The 18,937-nt window shown below is 32.7% G+C and overlaps 1 protein-coding gene across 1 annotated transcript; it reads left to right on the top strand.

The window, feature by feature from the left end:
- Positions 1-3,568: 3,568 nt before the first annotated feature.
- Positions 3,569-16,957, top strand: LOC125825253 (phosphoinositide phosphatase SAC6-like). The gene is made up of 21 exons (XM_049504600.1): positions 3,569-3,902; positions 4,498-4,661; positions 4,759-4,842; positions 5,287-5,414; positions 5,518-5,609; positions 6,516-6,573; positions 6,737-6,793; positions 6,875-6,908; positions 7,020-7,100; positions 7,915-8,021; positions 10,638-10,724; positions 10,820-10,897; positions 11,156-11,226; positions 11,304-11,402; positions 12,348-12,447; positions 13,206-13,314; positions 13,496-13,568; positions 14,064-14,157; positions 14,489-14,581; positions 15,885-15,951; positions 16,526-16,957. The coding sequence occupies exons 2-21, from the start codon at positions 4,514-4,516 to the stop codon at positions 16,654-16,656; spliced, it is 1,791 nt and encodes a 596-aa protein (XP_049360557.1). The 5' UTR covers positions 3,569-3,902; positions 4,498-4,513; the 3' UTR covers positions 16,657-16,957.
- Positions 16,958-18,937: the final 1,980 nt, after the last annotated feature.

Genomic DNA, 18,937 nt, shown 5'->3' with positions numbered 1-18,937 from the left:
ACTCTTTTAATTCCTAAAATAAGTCATTCTACGGTTATTTAGAAGACTAAAGGGTACCTAAGGCCCCTAACCTCCCCATTCACTCTCATACTCTCAAAACTCCAAAAAAATATTCTCCAAGTTTCCTCCCAAGGCAATTAAAGATTCTTCAAGCTTCAAGTCTCATTTCTAGATTGCAATATGAGGTTTGATCAAGGTATGTGAGAAATTCATCAATGGGTTTCTCTTCACCTATTGAGTCCTAAAGAAACCTTAATTTCTACTTATGATTCTTACCTAATTTCTAGGATTTTCATGATTCTCCTATGAGTTCAATTGGATTAAAATTTTCTCTCCATAGAATGATTATGAATGATTAGATCATATCTCAATGTATTCAATGTGTTTTCATGAACCCATGTCATATAAGTATTTTATGATATGATTCAAGCTATGTTGATATGCATGCATGATGTTATAAAAGATTTTATGAATCAAGGATGCTTTTGACTAAAGTATCAATTAGTTTTATGAAAATATGAGGCTTCCGATTGAAGTGTCTCTTTTATGAATGAATGTCATGATTCAAAAACTGATTCAAATATACTGTATTGGTATCATTAATGTTTCTTGTTAAGAACTTACTCATTAGTCAATTTATGAATGAATGATATATATATATATATATATATGTCCTTCATTCATAAATTGACTAATGAGTAAGTTCTGAACAAGAAACTTTAATGATACCACAACAATATACATATACGTTTATAGTGTCACTGACTAATAACTAATTTCTGAACAAGAATCCTTAATAATACCAATAAAGTATATATATATACTGATTTAATCAGTTGAGTGAAAATTATCAGTCTTAATGAATAGAGGGGGGGGGGGGGGGGTATGAGTTGTAATTTTTTATTTTTTTTTGAGAGAATAAGTATTTCTTGAATTACTTTGAATTAGGGTATGAACATGTAATTAATTTGAGTTTTTTGACTCATTTATGTAGTTTTTCCTAAAAAAAAATTATCATAGTGAGCTTGAATATCCTTAAAGGGAGCAAGATATTCGCACCTTAGCCTGAAGATATTTTATTTTTGAATTGTAATTTGTAATTCACTAACAAAATTAAAATAAAATCACTATTAAATCAATTGATATCTTGTTTGAGTTTGGTTTTAAATTTCAAAAATTGATAATATTTGTTCCAATTTTATTTTATCAAAAAGAAACTGAATAAAAGACCAAATCAGACGGAAAAATTACACACACAATTTAAATATATATATATATATATATATATATACACACACTTCATACTTTTTCGTTAAAATTTTATTTATCTCTAATATACTAATAAAGTTTACATCTTAAGCCTTTTTCTTAAAAGAAAATCACGAATGCGAACTCATTTATTCAAAGAAATAACTATGGAATTTACTTAGTTTTTTCTATTTCTTATTATCTTTATTCACTTGATTAAAGTATATAGATCTTAAGATATTTTCACCATGATCCAAGAAAACTATAACCATCACAATTAAAAAATGATGGAAAATTCTTTTCTAGTTGTAAAGAAAAGAATGAAAGAAAAAAATATCATTAAATTGTTTTTTAAAAAAAATACAGGACCAAATCAATAAATACGTATTATATTTTATTTAATTTTTAATAATTAAAAAACAATCTAAATTTATTTAAATTTAAATTTTAATAGAAATCAACCCAAATCGAACCAGGAACACTCCCATATCTAAAGGCATAAAGCTTGTTAGGGGTTATCCAAGGCTCAAAGTGCACTAAATAGGGAAAAATTTGTATGACTAAATGATAAATTGAGTAAATATGATTATAAATTTGATTAAAAATGCTGGTGGTTGAAAGATGTTTGAATTTTGTTCATTATTAGGAAGAAAAAATAAAGAAAAGAATAACGTGAAGTGCATCATTGTGCTATTCCACCACACCAGCGCCGGTTGACAGGGCGACAGGACATTTTTGAACATGTACTAAGGTTTACTATAACACGTTGGATTAAAATAATGATTGTGCATTTTATACCAACATAGTGCATAAACTTTTATATTATTATCTCAATGTTCATAACCGAATGAATTTATATTCTATTCGTTCAACGATAACATATTCAGTGAAATTTTACAAGTGAAGTTTGAAGAAGGTAAAATATATGTAAATCTTAGCATTACCTCCAGAGGAGAAGCCAAGATTAGGAGTTTGAGGGTTCTAAATCAATTTGTTTGGGGGTTCGCATATTAATGTACATATATTTATTTAATTTTTTAATATAAATATAGGGTTTGCGAAAAAGCTAGTGAGTTCCATGAACCCCCACTTAGCTCCGCCTCTGATTACCTCATGAAGGTTAGATAAATTGTTTTCGAAAGACCCTAAGTAGACGTAATGGCAGATTTTGTTTTCAATCATATATACAAAATGAAGCACTTAGAAGTCGTTTGTTAGCTGATAAAAGTTATGTAAATATTAGTAATGTAGAAATTATTTAAAAAGAATATATAAAAAAAAAATATATAATTTTCATATATATATATATATATAAAATAATACATAAGTTTCTAAATAAAAAATCAACCACAAAATATAAATTTTATACATAAAAAAATTATATTATAATTAGCTACCGAACATGGAACTCCTCCGTCCAACAATAATTGTCCATTATACTATTTTGGGATATTCAACAATACTTGTCCACTTATGAAATCAATTTATAATTTTGCACTTAGTTTTTTAAATTTCCCCTTATCATTAATTATAGTCATTCCCTATCACATTATTCAAGACATTGTATTTATTATAGAGCAACTTTTGCATATAGCAAACATAAAAAATATATTTGTATGTTATAGTTATAGTTTGCATAATTGCGCTCCATAGCAAATTTTATGTTTGCTATGGAGCTTTTGATTTGTATAATTCGCTAGATACATCCAATTTTATACAAATTATTAAGTTTTGTATAAATTCATTTATACATTGTAATTTGTATAATAAGATCTGTATTTGTATAATTATAAGTGTATAGGACGAAAATATATGTATTTGTATTTATATATACATTTTTCTCTCGCTTTATACAAACACAAACACATTTTATACCGAAATATATAAAATGACTAATTGTATACCGAAAATGGCTAATTGTATACCGAATCAGATGACAAAAAAATAGGATGTTTGCTGCGAATTACAAATAAAATAAACTATGACTATAACATTTAATTTGAATTAATAGTTTGCTATTTCATACATTTTTCCCTTTATTTTATATTCAAAATGTGATATAGTAAAATTACTCCTCTATTTATAGTTTTTTAAGAAATGTGCAAAGTTAATAATAGATAAGTATCGTTAAACATATATAGTATTAACAATGACATAACTCACTTTCAAACTAACTATCAAACTATGAATATAGTGCTTTTAAGTGCACAGTTCATTGAGCAGTAAATTAAACACAAAATAGGTTCTACATTGTACACGATTTAAATTTTATTGAAGCTCTAATACTGATATCAAATATGAATAAAAAATTAGAGAGAATAGACTAGTGTTGAAAGCGAGAAGTAAGGGAAGAGTTGGGTATTCCGTTAAATTGGTAGCGAATCAAACGTTGTATCATTCCTTCCCCTTTTTTGTTTTCATTCCATCCACCTTTGAGTTTGTTTTTGCGCCCAAATAATAGTGAAACTAAACAAAAAAAGAACCTTTTTTCTTCTTTGTTCTCTCTAATTTATTCGATTTACTTTCTACTATTGCTGCCACTCTTGCTCCTTCTTGATTTTGGGTTGGCCTCAGCCTACCCCCACTGCCTCTATTGATTTTACTCCCTTATTAGAATCACCCCTTTTCTAGTTTTTCGCAGATTCTCCATTCAGGTATTCAATTTTTGCATTTCTTTATTTGTTTCTTGTTTCTGGGGTTTTATTATACATATTGCTTACTCTGTTTCTACAATTCATGGGTTGTATTTCATATCCCTTAAAGGTCAAATCTTGATGGTAGAATTGGTGATGGGAATCTCAGTAAACTGTTAGATCATTGTTTGAGATGTTTTTGTTAGCTGATGTATATCTTGTTTAAGCAACATCAGGAGGTTGTGGAAGATTCGATTATTAGATCTGCTTGAGTTATTATCGGATATATATTCAATAGAAACAACTTTCCTGACATTGTTTTTAGTCTATGAAAGATAGATAATAAAGAAATCGTTTGAATAAATGAAGAAACGTTGGGGTGTCAACTTGGGTAAGTTGTGACATGAGCAAAAAGAAAAAAAAAACCCAGCTGAATTACTTTTACACAGTGCAGCATGCAACCATCACTTTTGTAATTTCACAGGTTTCTTTTCCTTATTGCAATTTGTTGTCATCCTGTTAGAATTTTAATGCTGTTATGTTTCTTATTTTGAGACTTAAAAATGATAGTATCAATTATGGTTCAGTGATTTGATTTTGTCTTACAATTTTATAGTGATTGAATTCCAATAATGATGGAGAAGGGAGATTCTTCACAGAAACTGTATAAACGGATGCGACTTTGGGAATTTCCAGACCAATATGTTGTTGAGCCTACTGATGGATCCTCTGGTTCATGTTTGGAAATCAGTCGTGTGGATGGGTCGATGAAACTAATAGGTTGCTTTCTTATTTTGCTGTTTTCAAATGCTCTACTGGTTTTTAGTTTTTCTATAAGCTAACTTTGTTCTTTCCTTGTATATTTTCTCTTCTTTAGATGAGATACCACATTGCAGTTCACTTCGTGTTCCCAAAATTCGGACAATTTTTGGAGTTATTGGGATATTAAAGCTTTTGGCAGGCAAGTCAGTAAAAGTTTGAGTTTTTTGTTTTTACTTCTGTAGCGGAACAACTGTTATGGCAGTTAAGTGCATTTAGGAATCCCTTTTCCTTCCCTGAGTGTTCTCTGTGTTAATAGGAGAATATTATGATTAAATAATTTGTATGTGAAAGTATCCCTTTTCTTGATCATCCTCTTCACAGATCATTCTACGAAGTAATTCGGTTAGAATCATTGCACCAATCTCTTGGTCTTGCACAGATATGTTTGAAACAGTAAGGAAGGGAAAACAAGACTTATTTTAGAAGTCGCTAAAAAGTTTTATCATGCCATCAAAAACCTCTTCCTTTTTATCTATCATACTTATACTCTGAGAGGAATGGATAAATAGAATATGGTAGGTTGCAGGAAAACATCAAAGTTCCAGAAAAGAATGGTCATAAGTTCTCATTTTATTGCATTCAGGATCATATTTATTGGTCATAACAGAACGTGAAAGTGTTGGATCTTATATGGGACACCCTATCTTTAAAGTTTCATCAATGAAGGTTTTCCCTTGTGATCATTCTCTCAAGAACACTCCTGTTGAACAGGTAGTTTCTCATATCTATCTTCTTATCTCTGTTTATTTTGAAGCGTATCTAGTTGGTTCTGTTTCTGTTTCTGTTGCAATGATTTTTCTTTTTCCTTCGGCAGAAAAAAATGGAAGCTGAGTTTTCTGCCCTGCTAAATGTAGCAGAAAAGACTCCTGGTCTGTACTTTTCTTATGATGTCAATATAACATTGAGGTGAATTATCTTATCGCATTTACAGTGCTTAAACAAGCTTTGCTTCCTTTATTTCTTTTCTCGAAGGTGCTTGGAAATTGATCAACTAGCTTTTTGTGCCTACGAAAAACTATTTGTTCTTGTTATTTTCAAGAAATGGGAACATTCTGGTTGAAAGAGTATTATAAGTGGCTATTGCTTGACACTAAAGCATGGACCATGAAATTCTGAGCTTTAGATGTTTGATGTTTGAATTGGTCGTCTTTAACATTGAGAATGTGGAGACATAATAATTTATGTTGAACTAAGATGAACATACCTCTGAGGCTACAATGTTCATTATGTTAATTTAGGTGAAGTATACGGTTGTTTTGATCATTTGAGCGAATTGGGTATCCAACTGTCTAAATTTGAAGAATTATGTTTTTTTTTTTTAAAAAAAATATTTGAGTTATCCTGGAAAGTGCTATATAAAAAGGACACATATGTGATTTTCTATAGAAGTTAACTTTGCAAAAAAAAAAAAAAGGGCTTCAGAATTCAAGTCAGTTCTTTCTGAAGGTCATTTAATTAGCGTATAACAGACTTCAGTGCCAAATTTTTATATCTTTTAAGGTTCTTATTTTGCATCTCCCTCTATGCTGATCTCATTACGTTGAACCCCTGTAAAGTGTATCTCCCTACCTTAGACAATAAACTAAGCAAGCTATGTTTCAGCTATCCCCCTTTGTCATAGATCTTATTTTAGGTTAGCATTCTTGGAGGTGAATTTTACATTTTAAAAGTTTTTAAACTTGAAGTTACTTGTTCTTAATTTAAAGTACACTAGAATTATGACATATTTCTATCACTGTTACATTTCATCTGATTGTAAGAATATATAGGGTGCAATCCTCAATAATATGAAACTTATGGTTCCTACTGCAGTGCTCAGCGATTGCATGATTTGGGTGATGAATCCAAGTTGCTTCCTCTATGGAGACAAGTAAGTCTTTTAGATTCTACATAAATGTAAGTCCATAGTCTAGTCATTTACTCATATGTGGTAGCTTGTTACGTTTTTAACTGATATAGAACCTGTTGTTGATTGGTTAACAATTTTCTTGAATATTGATTTGATAACTTCACTTTCATTTGTTTTTGCACAGGCAGACCCTCGGTTTCTTTGGAACAACTATATGATGGAAGTGCTAATAGATCACAAGGTAAATATATTTTGTGAGTTTCATTCATTTTGTTGGATCTACTCTAGATTTGTAACTCATCTGTTTTTCTTGCCATGACAGCTCGACCCCTTCCTGCTTCCAGTTGTCCAAGGCAGTATCCTTGCAATTCAGTTATACATGGTTTTTTAACCTGCATGGCTTTAATTCATGTTTAAGGGTATTTTTGTTTGCTATCTTTTGAGGTTATACCTTAACTTTTGATAAGGTTTTCACAACTTTCAAGCAGCAATTGGGAAAGACATTGTTGATGTTACACTGATTGCAAGGAGGTGTAATAGGAGAACTGGTATTCTTTGCTTTCTTCTTGTTGTTTCATTCTTAACTGTGCAATTTGACAAAAATGATCAATGGGATTGAAGGAATGGAATTGTAGTTGTTGTTTTCTGTAGAACCATCAATCCTCATTATCTGCTGAATGATATATATTGTTTTTGATAAGTAAACTGGTGAATGATATTTTTTGAAATGGTAACAATTAACTACTGTAAGATATCAATGGTGATTCAACTGTGTAATTCTTTGAAAGGCCCATAATGCACCTTGCTTCTTTGTTATTTGACTGTTCAATGTTCATGTAATGTCATTGGCATATGGACTTTACATATGATTCTTACCATGTTATGTCTTTTCTGCTCTTGACTTCACTTACTTTCGTCCTTTACTGTTTTATGTACATTACAACTTTCTTTTTATGATCATTACTTACACCCACTTCAGATACTGTCAGTTTAAAGTAAATCCTAGATAATGTTTTTCGGGACTATGAATATAATTTTTTATATTTTTAGGCCTTAAATCTCCAGATTAATACTTGGTTTTATTGTGCCTAAAGAGAAATATTTTCTTAGATGAATTGCTTGTAACACATTTCCAGTACTGTATAGATGACTTTGTATTTAGGTTCTATCTGATAAGTGATTTTAGCTTATTAGGTTGATCAGTATCAATAATGAAGAAAGTAGCTTTTACTTTTCTCATCTTCTTCAGTTATCCTTCAAACAATCGCTAGATTTTCTGATCATGGAGAGAGAGCTCTAAGAAAACTATAATTAGCAATAACCTGATCTCTTGCTTATGTTAATTATTCATAATCATTGTAGGCACTCGAATGTGGAGAAGAGGTGCTGATACTGATGGATTTGTTGCAAATTTTGTGGAAAGCGAGCAAATTATACAGCTGAATGGATGTACTGCATCATTTGTTCAGGTAGACTTGTTTAACAATGTGATGGTGTGATTCTTTCTACATCCTTTCTTGTTTTTCGTGAATTACTCTGGTTTTCTTGATACGTGATTAGAGGGTGATACCCTTTTTCCTTTTTTTGGTTTACAATTTAAATAAATGTTAGTATTTATTCATGCTTGAATAAAATATGTACTAATTGATCACACCCTATTTAGTCATAAAATAAGGAAGCAATCACTGCAAATATAACCTGCCGTTTGAGTCTGGGGTCGAACCCACAGGTAGTCTGCATCTATTGATTGCTAGTTAATATTACTAGATTCAAAAACTCAAACAATTTCCTAGTAATGAAAAGAAGATTCTTTTATGTTATGAATTAGTACTAACCAATAAAGAAATATATAGAATAGCCAACTAAATAGATGGAGGAGTATTCAATAGGATCATTATTTGTCAATTGTCGGATTGAACTAATGGTGTGTTTCTCTTAACCCGGCCTAATTCTTCTCAAATGATCATGAGTTCTTATATTATCCCTAACATCTCCCAATTATTAGCAATAAATTCCAATAGCTACACTTCATAGTATATCCAATAAATTCGAATAGCTACAGCCCATAGTTAAGTATTCATGTAACCAACTCATCAAAGATATCACAACAAGGTCAAATCATCCCTAATACCTGTGAAGCGAAACAATTAATTCCTTAATTACTTTGAAGTGTTGTTGCACAACAAAAACCCAATCGTGATTCTTTTCCCAATCATGACAAGATTTTAGGGCACAATAATTGAGAGCTCACCAATTAAACATCATACACATCATAGTTGACCAAATGAAACTGAAAAAGGCTTGATTAATGGAAAACACAGTAAAAAGCTGATCCAACAAGAGGTTCTATTGAAACCCTAGATAAGAAATTTAGCTACTCGTGTTTGTGAACCAACTACCAAGTCAAAACTACATCCTCAGCAGTAGAAAATAAGAAGAGCTCAGAAAAAACTGTTAAAATCTTTAATTGAAACGGACTCTGGGTTCTTCCAAGCTTCAAGAAAGCTTTGGTAAATCAGTCGGGATGTCTGCTAAAAATAGGGTAGAAGGGATTTTACATGGCCTAGAAATCTTGTGTGGACTAAAATAAGCTCGCCTGTTTCTGCCTAGATTTTTCCTTATTGTGATGGAAGTTCGAACCACGACATTAGTCTGGCAAGAGCCACCCAGATTGATCATCCAGTCCCCAGATTCCTCATGGGATGGAGCTGTGGTAGAGTCTTCCTTCACTACAAGTCCCAAAATCTTGCAAAATTTTCCTAAGTATTTCTCACGACTGGCTGTGAGTCAACTTCAGGTTGTCCAGATCTTCCAGTTTTAACTAAATTTCGTCCCAAGCTATCCTAATTTGTCTCCTTTTTTAAGTGCTTCCTAAACATCCAAAATTCATAATCAAGCCTAATTGACCATTTTCAATGGTTTATGCACACAAAAAAACACTAAAACAAGTGGTAAACAACACCAAAATTTATGCAAATATTGCCGAATACACCAATCGATATTTTTTGCTAAATGCAGCGGTGACTTAATATTCTCGGCAGGAGATACTTCAGGTCACCTAGGAAAATCAGGTACACTAACTAACTATAGTAACTTTTGTTCCACCCTGCACAATGCAACTAAGAGTTGAGTGGAGAAGTGTATCACCTTCAGCTTTCTGTTTTTCCCTACTTTTTTTTTTTGGTTCATTGTTTCCTTTCTGGCTGATAAAACAAAGTTTCGACTAATCATGGTTGTAAGACAAGTTACCTCTAGTATACTTAGGTACTTGTTCAATCATCAAAAGCATTTTGTGTTAAAGATCATTCTGTCTACAAGTCATGCTTGCTGTATATTAAATTATTTGTGTTAAACACCTCAAAAAAAATAATTATGAACTTAGTGATGACAAAACGTTCAAGTCTCAATACGGGCTTCTGAGATCAACAATACTGTTTGGATTTTCCAACGGCAATAGAACTTAATTAAGATATATCACTTAACTTCTCCAGGCTTCACCAGGATTACTATTAGTTCCTTCCTGCAGGCCACAGGATTATAGCTTACCCTCTGATAAGAACAGAACTGAGTGAAGCTCTGAATCTGGTGATAAGTAGCATTTAACAAACAATAGAAGTCGGAAAAGATGTCATAGAAACTCGGTGTTGTATTTCTACGTAGTCACATTTGCTCGACATATTTTGGCTTACCCATCCTTTGGAATTATATTTGCGATAGGAAATCTACTAAATTTAGATGTTCTATCAGGGCCAGGATGAATTTCTCAATCTTGACATATCATCATATCTGATTTGACTGATTCCAAAACTCGTATTACTTGAACTGAAAGTATTAGAGATTCTTTACGAGTTTTAACATCATAAATCTGTGATGGTCGAAATTAGACTGTATCATCTATGTTAAATAAAACAAATAACTTTTTCGGGTTTTCAATGAAATGATAAAGTAGGGAAATTTCAATCTTAAATGTCTACCTTCATTCCTTTTGGCCAGATATATTGGTTTGTTTCATTACATGCACATGCTTGTATATATTTTTGAGATATCATGCTGTTTTGTATAACTTCTTAGTTTTTCTTTTGTAGGTCAGAGGATCAATCCCACTACTGTGGGATCAGATTGTTGATTTGACATATAAACCTAAGTTTGAGATTGTGAGACTTGAAGAAGCAGTTGAGTAGCATTTTCTGCTTTACAGCGTCTTCATTCTCTTCACATTTTTTATATGGCTTCTGTTATAATTCCTTATTTTGTGACGTATCCACAGCCTAGAGTAGCTGAGAGACACTTTTTGGACCTCAGAAAGAAATACGGAAATGTTCTATCAGTTGATCTTGTCAACAAGGTACAATCTTTGAATAATTATTCTATTTTTTCCAGACTAGTCGATCTGACAATTCTTTTAACAAAAATGCTGCTCTAGAAGATGTCCTCTAATACCTTTACCTTATCAAAATAAAAAAACACAAGGAAAAAAAAATGTCCTCTGATACATAGAAAGTGGTTTGATTGCCGCGTATGTAAAAACGTGGCTATAAATATTTTCATGGTGATGTGTAATGCAATTTTATCAATTTTTCATTTCTTTTCTGAAACCTTTCAGCATGGAGGAGAAGGGCGTTTGAATGAAAAGTTTGCCAATGCAATGCAGCATGTTGATGGTGATGATGTAAGGTAGGGTTTTTCTTCTGGTGATCTAATCATCACACTAAGTTGCTGCGCTTCAGTCTAATATTGAACAAGTTCTGTAGATACTTGCACTTCGATTTTCACCATATATGCGGGCATGTTCATTTTGAGCGGCTTTCTATCCTTTATGATCAAATTGAGGATTTCTTCATAAAGAATAGGTATAATCTCCTTTGACTTTACAGTTCATGTATATATTCCTTTGAGTTTACTTTTCATGTATATATTGTGTAATATTATCCTCTTTGCTTTCATGTATGGTATCTTGCATCCTAGCTCATTATTAGCCACCAACTGTGACATGTGCTTTGGGATCACATAAACCATTCTCCTAGTCTGGATCATCCCAATCTTATCTAGCTGAATAGGGATGGTGGTCGAAATGGGATGCAGGCACCTATTCTGGCCTGCATGTTGAGGGGCAGGACAGTCTAAAGGATGCAGGATATCACGGATTTATAGTTGAGAGCTTTAGTTGGTTTACATCTTTTTTTCTTTTTGAGTTGGAGGTTTCTGGGTACCTGTTTGCACATTTTTCTTCCCCTTCTTCCGAACATGAATCTGAATGACAGGTTTATGCTCAATAACTAGTCAATAAGTCCAGTTTTAATTTTCCTTCTCAAAAAATTGTTCTCTCTAATTAATAGGGAGTAGACAAAGCAATATTTCACTTTCAGAAGTCAGAGGGCTGATGAAGCAAGATGCTTATCTTATATTATGCATCTAAGATGCAACAAGCTTATGCCAAGACTACCTGCATTGCGGGCAAGGAAAGAATAATAGCAGCAAGGGCACACATATTTTCTTTTGCTTAGATTTGAGAATTATGTGAAAATAAAACCACGTGAGAGAGAGAGCATCCAGAAAAGGTAACAGAAAAAAAAGGTGGACTATGTTGATACTTGGTGGAGCAAGTAACAAGCAATGGCATTACTGTCTTTAAAATAGACTCTGTATTACTCTGCATCGAAAAGTTATTTTGTACGGTTTTGTGTTTCATTATGCATGGAGAGGTAGAAACGCATTCTCTGTTATTCTGCAAGCAACATACTTTCTTGTTTTTCCGATCTGTCATTCTTAAATTTGATTTCTTGTTTCCATATTAGGTACTTTTTGTTGAATGAGAAAGATGAAAAAGTTGAGGTGCAACTTGGAGTTGTGAGGACCAACTGCATTGATTGCTTAGACCGAACAAATGTCACCCAGGTATCTCCTACCTATAAAAATATTACTAGATTTTTTGTAGGGATATGGATGTAAGAAGCGCTCAGATTTACTGGTCCAGGGAGGACAATGTCGAGTCCCATTTGCAGTGCTTGTTCTCAATTTAACATGTTTTAACTTTGCCACTGTGAAAGGATACTGCTTAATATTTGCATGTTATTTCTATTGACACTTAACACACGTAGTTATGCTCCTTGTTGAGAGACTTTGGGCCTAACTCAATCCCAAAAACTAGTTCGTGAGGTGAACCGAGGGACTGTTCTAAATCCCCCCTCCCCCCCTGATCTACTACTTGGTTTGGGTGTCAATGGAAGAACAAAGTACTAAGGAAATCTGGTAAACTGCTCCAGCTTGTGTATGTTGGGTCCTCTGGACAGAGAGGAAATGTAGGTGTTTTGAGGCTAAAGCAATCACTGTACAGGAGATGAAATATAGATGTTTGTGTGTGCTAGCTTTTTGGTGCAATTATGAGGACATATAGGCAAGGTGATAAATTTACTTAGCTTGTTTCAGGTATGGGATCTCCTTCTTTTATGTGTGTTGAGGACTGCCCGCTAGTGGTGACAGAGGGAGAGGGTGGGGGCAAGGAGGACCAATATTTTGTAGCTGAGACTTGAGTCAAGAAAAGACGCATGAGGAGCCCATACCAATTAAGCTGACCCATATAGGCTACTGCCATGATCTGCATTTCTTCTCTCCTACTTTAAGTAAATGTTCTAATAAATGATATTCATTTGCAGAGCATGCTTGGTCGCAGAATGTTGGAATTCCAACTCAGAAGACTTGGTATTTTTGATGCTGAAGAAACTATAAGCACACACTCCAACCTTGATGAGAGCTTCAAAATATGTGAGTAATTTTTGATAATCTGTATTAATGTTTTCTCTCAAGAGTATATGTTGCTTCGTTAGAATTTGTGGCAGATGATTTTTTTTTTACTGTAATGGTTTTCATGGAAGCACCTAGTTCTATTCTTGCTTTTACAGGTTTTTGGTCTATCTTCTTTTTAACTTTATATGATTAAGTGCAGTGTGGGCCAACCATGGGGATGATATAAGCATACAGTATTCTGGTACTCCAGCCCTAAAGGGAGATTTTGTCAGGTAAATTTCTCTTCGATCATGCTAAAGATGTCTCTTCTTGTTCAGCTGAAATGTGTAGATGTTATTTTTAAGAGGGATAAAACACAGGCAGCAATTTTTATGCCAGTATTTCAGATTATAGGCATATTTAGTTGTGCATATGTAATTGAACCTTAAATTCACCAGTCAGATTCTTATATTTGCTGATATGCATGCATAAACCTTTCCTGGTGAACTGTCAGTCACATGCCAATTTGGAGTTGTTTTAGCAGTATCTGCGCGCAACTAGATTTGCTTTTGCAAATCAGTAATATAATAAAAAGACTACAATCTTTTGAAGATTTAGAAGTCTTAGCTGGAAAGTTGAAGATGTTTTTTGTTCTGTATTTAGAATTAAATCATGGATTTAGCACTTGTATGTGCATGTACTTTCGTCAATAATCTTGAAAATCTACTATTCTGAACCTAAGTATTTTGTTCACCTATGATTGCAATTTAAAATGGCTATTGATGCAGATTTGGTAAGAGAACAGTCCAAGGAATAGTCAATGATGGTCGCAATGCCCTAATGCGATACTACTTGAACAACTTTGTTGATGGCACAAAACAGGTATTGCTACTCATACCAGCAATTAGTTACTTCATGTTACTAAGTTTGCATCCATTTGTACCTACATGTACCATGTGTTCATAAAAAAATTGGAAAAGTTTTCTTTGAATGATACTGAAATCATGTATCTGGGTGTATGTGGGATGTAGTAATTGCAGTCATGCATTGATTAGTCTCTCGCTTGTCTTCATTCTGATTTATTGATATTTGATGGATGACTTTCTTCTTAATTGCTAGGGAGATGATAGGATAAAGAATTTACAATCTTTTTATACTTCTCTCATGTCTACTTAAACACTTAAATTCTATCTTCTTCTTACACTTTCTGAAGGATGCAATCGATCTAATGCAAGGACATTACATTATGTCTGTCTCCCGAGATATGACGGCGACATCGCAGAAAGGAGGAATTGAGGCTATAGCTGTGAGTGCTATTACTTATTCTTACTATATCAAGTTTTTATTGTTCCTATTTGTCAGATTCTACTGAGTACCTGTATAGCAAAATGTTGCATTCATTGGTAACCTAACAGGGTTAAAGTAGTTTGTGTGAATTTAATATTTCATGTTCTTAACTGGGACCCTCTTTGTGCATGAGGTAGACCTAGGGGACAAACAAAGATAATACAAGACATATCTCAAAATTAGGGGAATAGTAAAAACAGTGTAGATAGTATCCTGTTGCCTGGTTAGTAGAGATTTTGTGCGGATATGAGATTAGTTGGTGAAACTCTCTTCTGAAGGTTGATCCATCACACTAATGCTCTTGCAAATACCTCTACAAGTTACTATCTGGTGCAAGTAAATGCCATGATCTTAAATGCACTATTATAACTAAATTTGGGTTATTTGGTTAAAGCTTCTCCGGAGCTATTAATTTTGATGTTTCACTAACAAAGTTGACGAGATTGTGAACTCACAGCCATTTATATATTAGGGAGATTGTTAACTAATTTGCGAGAGAAACAATTTTCAAAGTATAAAATGAAACAGGTGAAATCAAAGGACTTTACTTGAATGCTACTGCAGGTACATGCGAAGAAATGATCAAAAGAGTTGTATTTTGTAGGAGTTGGGCATTTATATCATAATCCATTACTATTTAACAGGCGATTCACCTCAATCATATTCCATATTTATCATTTACTGGAATTGTGGAATAAAGTAGGTGAAGCTATGTCTTCACTGAGCTCCCTCAACTGTAAGAATAGCTTTAGTCTCAAATTTCTCGGGGAATCCATTTATGATCCCAACACGTCAAGACAAAAGATAGGCATGCAACTGAAAGGAGAATTGCCAGCCAGAAAATACCAGTATTTTAGGAGAGTTGTATATAGTAATACCTGTCCCTCTCTTTTACTCACAATCTGAGTTCAAAGGACTGAAAAGAGTGTTCATTTACAGATACATGATAAGTGATTATGGTACCCAAAGCCAGAACACTAGGGTTGCAGCCCTTTCATGAACCGGGCTGGCCTTTTTTTTCTTTTAATCTACTTGACTGCCATTTGATTGTCATAATGTGCCCAAACTTGACTGGAAAATGTGTCCAAACTTTTTTTGAGTACGTAGATAATACAATATCTTTATATATCTTTGTTTTGTTATATTTCCCTTTTGTTTTCTCGTAACAATCATCGGGTCCAAATATGTGGTGATCTTTTTAAGCAGACTTTGACGTTGTCAGTCATATCATCTCACCTAATTATAATCTTTTCTATGTGCAGTCATTTCCTCTTGCCTTGGGACTGATTTTGACTGGCCTATTTTTTGCTACCTTGTCACTGGGGAGAGGTGAGCTTCCATACATGGAAATTTTCCTATGGTTCTACTGTATGATCATTATTTTTGAATTTCTATCTCAATAATCAAACCAGTTTAGTTGCTTCTAGTTTTTCTTTTTTCTTTTTTCTTTTTTCTTTTTTGGTGAGGTGGGGGTTGAAAGGGTTTTATATGGCCTCATGACTTTCTAGAGTAAAATGATCCATGTGCTAGTAATATCTTGATCATGTATTCATGTTCTATAGTCATGCCTGTTATCAATCATGACTTAAGATATGAAATTAGGGTTAAAGAGCACAATGGAACTCCCAAAGGAGTGTATTTGCAGTATGTATACAAGATGGGTAAAAAACTATGTATTTCAAGATGAAGGGATTATTTATGCCCTTTATGCTGCATTTTCTTGATCTTCTTTCTTTTTTTCTCTGTGAGAGTGCGTGCAATTCTGGTGGAGGGAAAAACTCTGCCTGGTAGTAAAGGATCTTTGCCAATATAATTTGATTTGGAGTACAACATTTGTGACAATCTTTACATCTCTTGATACTCATAAACCTTATATGACGCTCTTGTTTTCTTCCATCTACAGTTCAGAATGATGTTTGGAACCTATTATTTTCACTGATTTGGGCAAGCATAAGTTTGGCCATAGCTGCACTTGTGAAGGCCAATGGTCGCATGTTCTGTAACAGGCCTCGCCTGCACCAGTCAAGGCGTTAATTTATAAGTTTAAGATACTGGATTAGTTGCCATATTTGCTGAAGTTGCTAGCTTTGCTAGTCAACATATTCATTTACTTTTGTATTCTTGGTGAGGAATCACACTGCAATGGATTGGCTATAGATTTTTTTTCTTGTTTTTTACCACTTGTGCTTTCATGTCATAACTTCGATCATTTCATTTCAGAGGGTTTAGCTATGAATGATTGTTTATAGATTGGAATTTTGGTCCAATAATACTTTGTGAAGTCATACGAAAGAAATTTAACTTTGGCCTCGACGTAGGCCAGTGTAATTTCTGCTGGTTCTTCATTTATGTTTGATATGACCTTTCTATGCAACAATGGATTGTTCAATATTCACCATAACTCATCCTTTTTTTGTTTGAGAAAATCTCATGTCAACAAGGTGGTTGGGAATTGAGATGGATCCTGAATATAAAAACTGGTTGTACATGTCCCACAATAGAAATAAGGTCTAATTTCCTCCTTATATAATTGTCTTTAAAGGTTTTTGCAAATTTCTTGAGAAACACATCTAATAGCCTTAATTATAAGAGTATTTCTCAATAAAAACTCCACTAGTTAGAACAGTAAGGATATATTGGGGGGGGGGGGGGGGGGGGGGGTGAGTAACAAAGTGATTTTTTGTTTTTCTAAAATTTTAAATATTTTGAAACAAATTCATTATGCCAGCTAATAAGTGGCATCATATGGTGTGTGTTTTGGCTAACCATTGTTCCTGGTGTCTTTCAATGACTACTCTATATATTCAATTTGATTATGGTTTATGTTGAATGAGACTTGTGTAAAGCACTCTGAAGTTTGTGGTGGTAGACTGGTACTGAGAAATTGAGCTAGCTTATTAGAGAAAATGACATAAATAGTCCCTTAACTATACAAGTAAGTTTAAAATAGTCTTTTAACTATACACTTAACATATTTAGTCTTTTAACTATACACTTAACATATTTAGTCCTTTAACTATTCAAGAAGTTATCAGTTTTAGTCCCTTAACTATACACTTACCGGTTTTAGTCCCTTAACTATAAACTTACCGATTTTAGTCCTTTAAGTATTCAAAAACTTATTAGGTTTGGTCTTTGTCCATTTTTTAAATACAAATAGCTTAGATTTATACTAACTGAAATCTTCGTGAAATTAAATCTTTAACCCATTTTTTAAGTTGTTTCTCTATCCCGTCCTTTTTTCTTCAAACTACTCTTATGAAAAGAACAATAACGTCCACAATTCAAAATAAAATTAATGAGGAAAGAAGATATAAGCTCTAATTTTATTTAATGGAGGATAAAATTAAACACTTGAATATGCTATTCAGTGCGGATTTTATTCAATTTACTCAAATTTCTTTACGTAAAATAAAATGAATAGAATAATAAAATTGATCTATTTAAAAAAAGTTAAAAAAAATTGCAAGTCTACCATTTTATAAATTTCAATTTCTGAAAAAATTAAACAAAGTTCGTTCAATGAAGTCGTTGGAGTAAAACTTTGGATTTAATGGGTAATATTTTTTTTTATAATAAAATTTAGCATATTCAAGTCATTAATAACAATAATATGCTCTATTTTATCCTCGTTTGAATAAAATTGTGACTTATATTTTCTTTCCTCGTGAATTTTATTTTAAACAGTTAAGGTTAAGGTTTTTCAAATACGGTTAATTTGAAGAAAAAGTAACGGAGAGAGAAACAACATGAAAAGTATCTAAAGGATTTAATTTCTCAAGGCATGGATTCCGTTAATATAAACCTAAGGTATTTGTATTACAAAAATGGACAAAGACCAAGCTTGATAAGTTTTTAAATACTTAAAGGATTAAAATCGGTAAGTTTATAGTTAAGGGACCAAAACCGGTAAGTGTATAGTTAAGGGACCAAAGCTAACAAGTTTTTCAATAGTTAAAGAACTAAATCCGTTAATTGTATAGTTAAAGGACCGTTTTAGACCTACTTCTATAGTTAAGGGATTATTTATGTCATTTCTCTAGCTTATTAGGCAGTAGGGGTGAACAAAATTGAACTAAATCGCAAATCGAGTCAAATCGAAGAAAAAACTCAATCTAGTGATTTGGTTTTAACTAAAGAAAGTCAACTCGGGACCAAACCAAACTGATATTATATATAACTAGTAAAATTATCCAAGCCTTGTGCGGGAATTTAAATATAACAGAATTTATAAAATAATACTTAAGACCTACCAATCATTAAAACTAAAACACTATATTGTCTTACATACAAGATTATGTAGTAACGAACATTA

The sequence above is a fragment of the Solanum verrucosum genome, unplaced genomic scaffold, assembly GCF_900185275.1.
Source record: "Solanum verrucosum unplaced genomic scaffold, falcon-dt-bn FXZP01000113.1, whole genome shotgun sequence".
NCBI lineage: Eukaryota > Viridiplantae > Streptophyta > Magnoliopsida > Solanales > Solanaceae > Solanum > Solanum verrucosum.
This window is presented reverse-complemented; position numbering and strand designations above follow the sequence as displayed.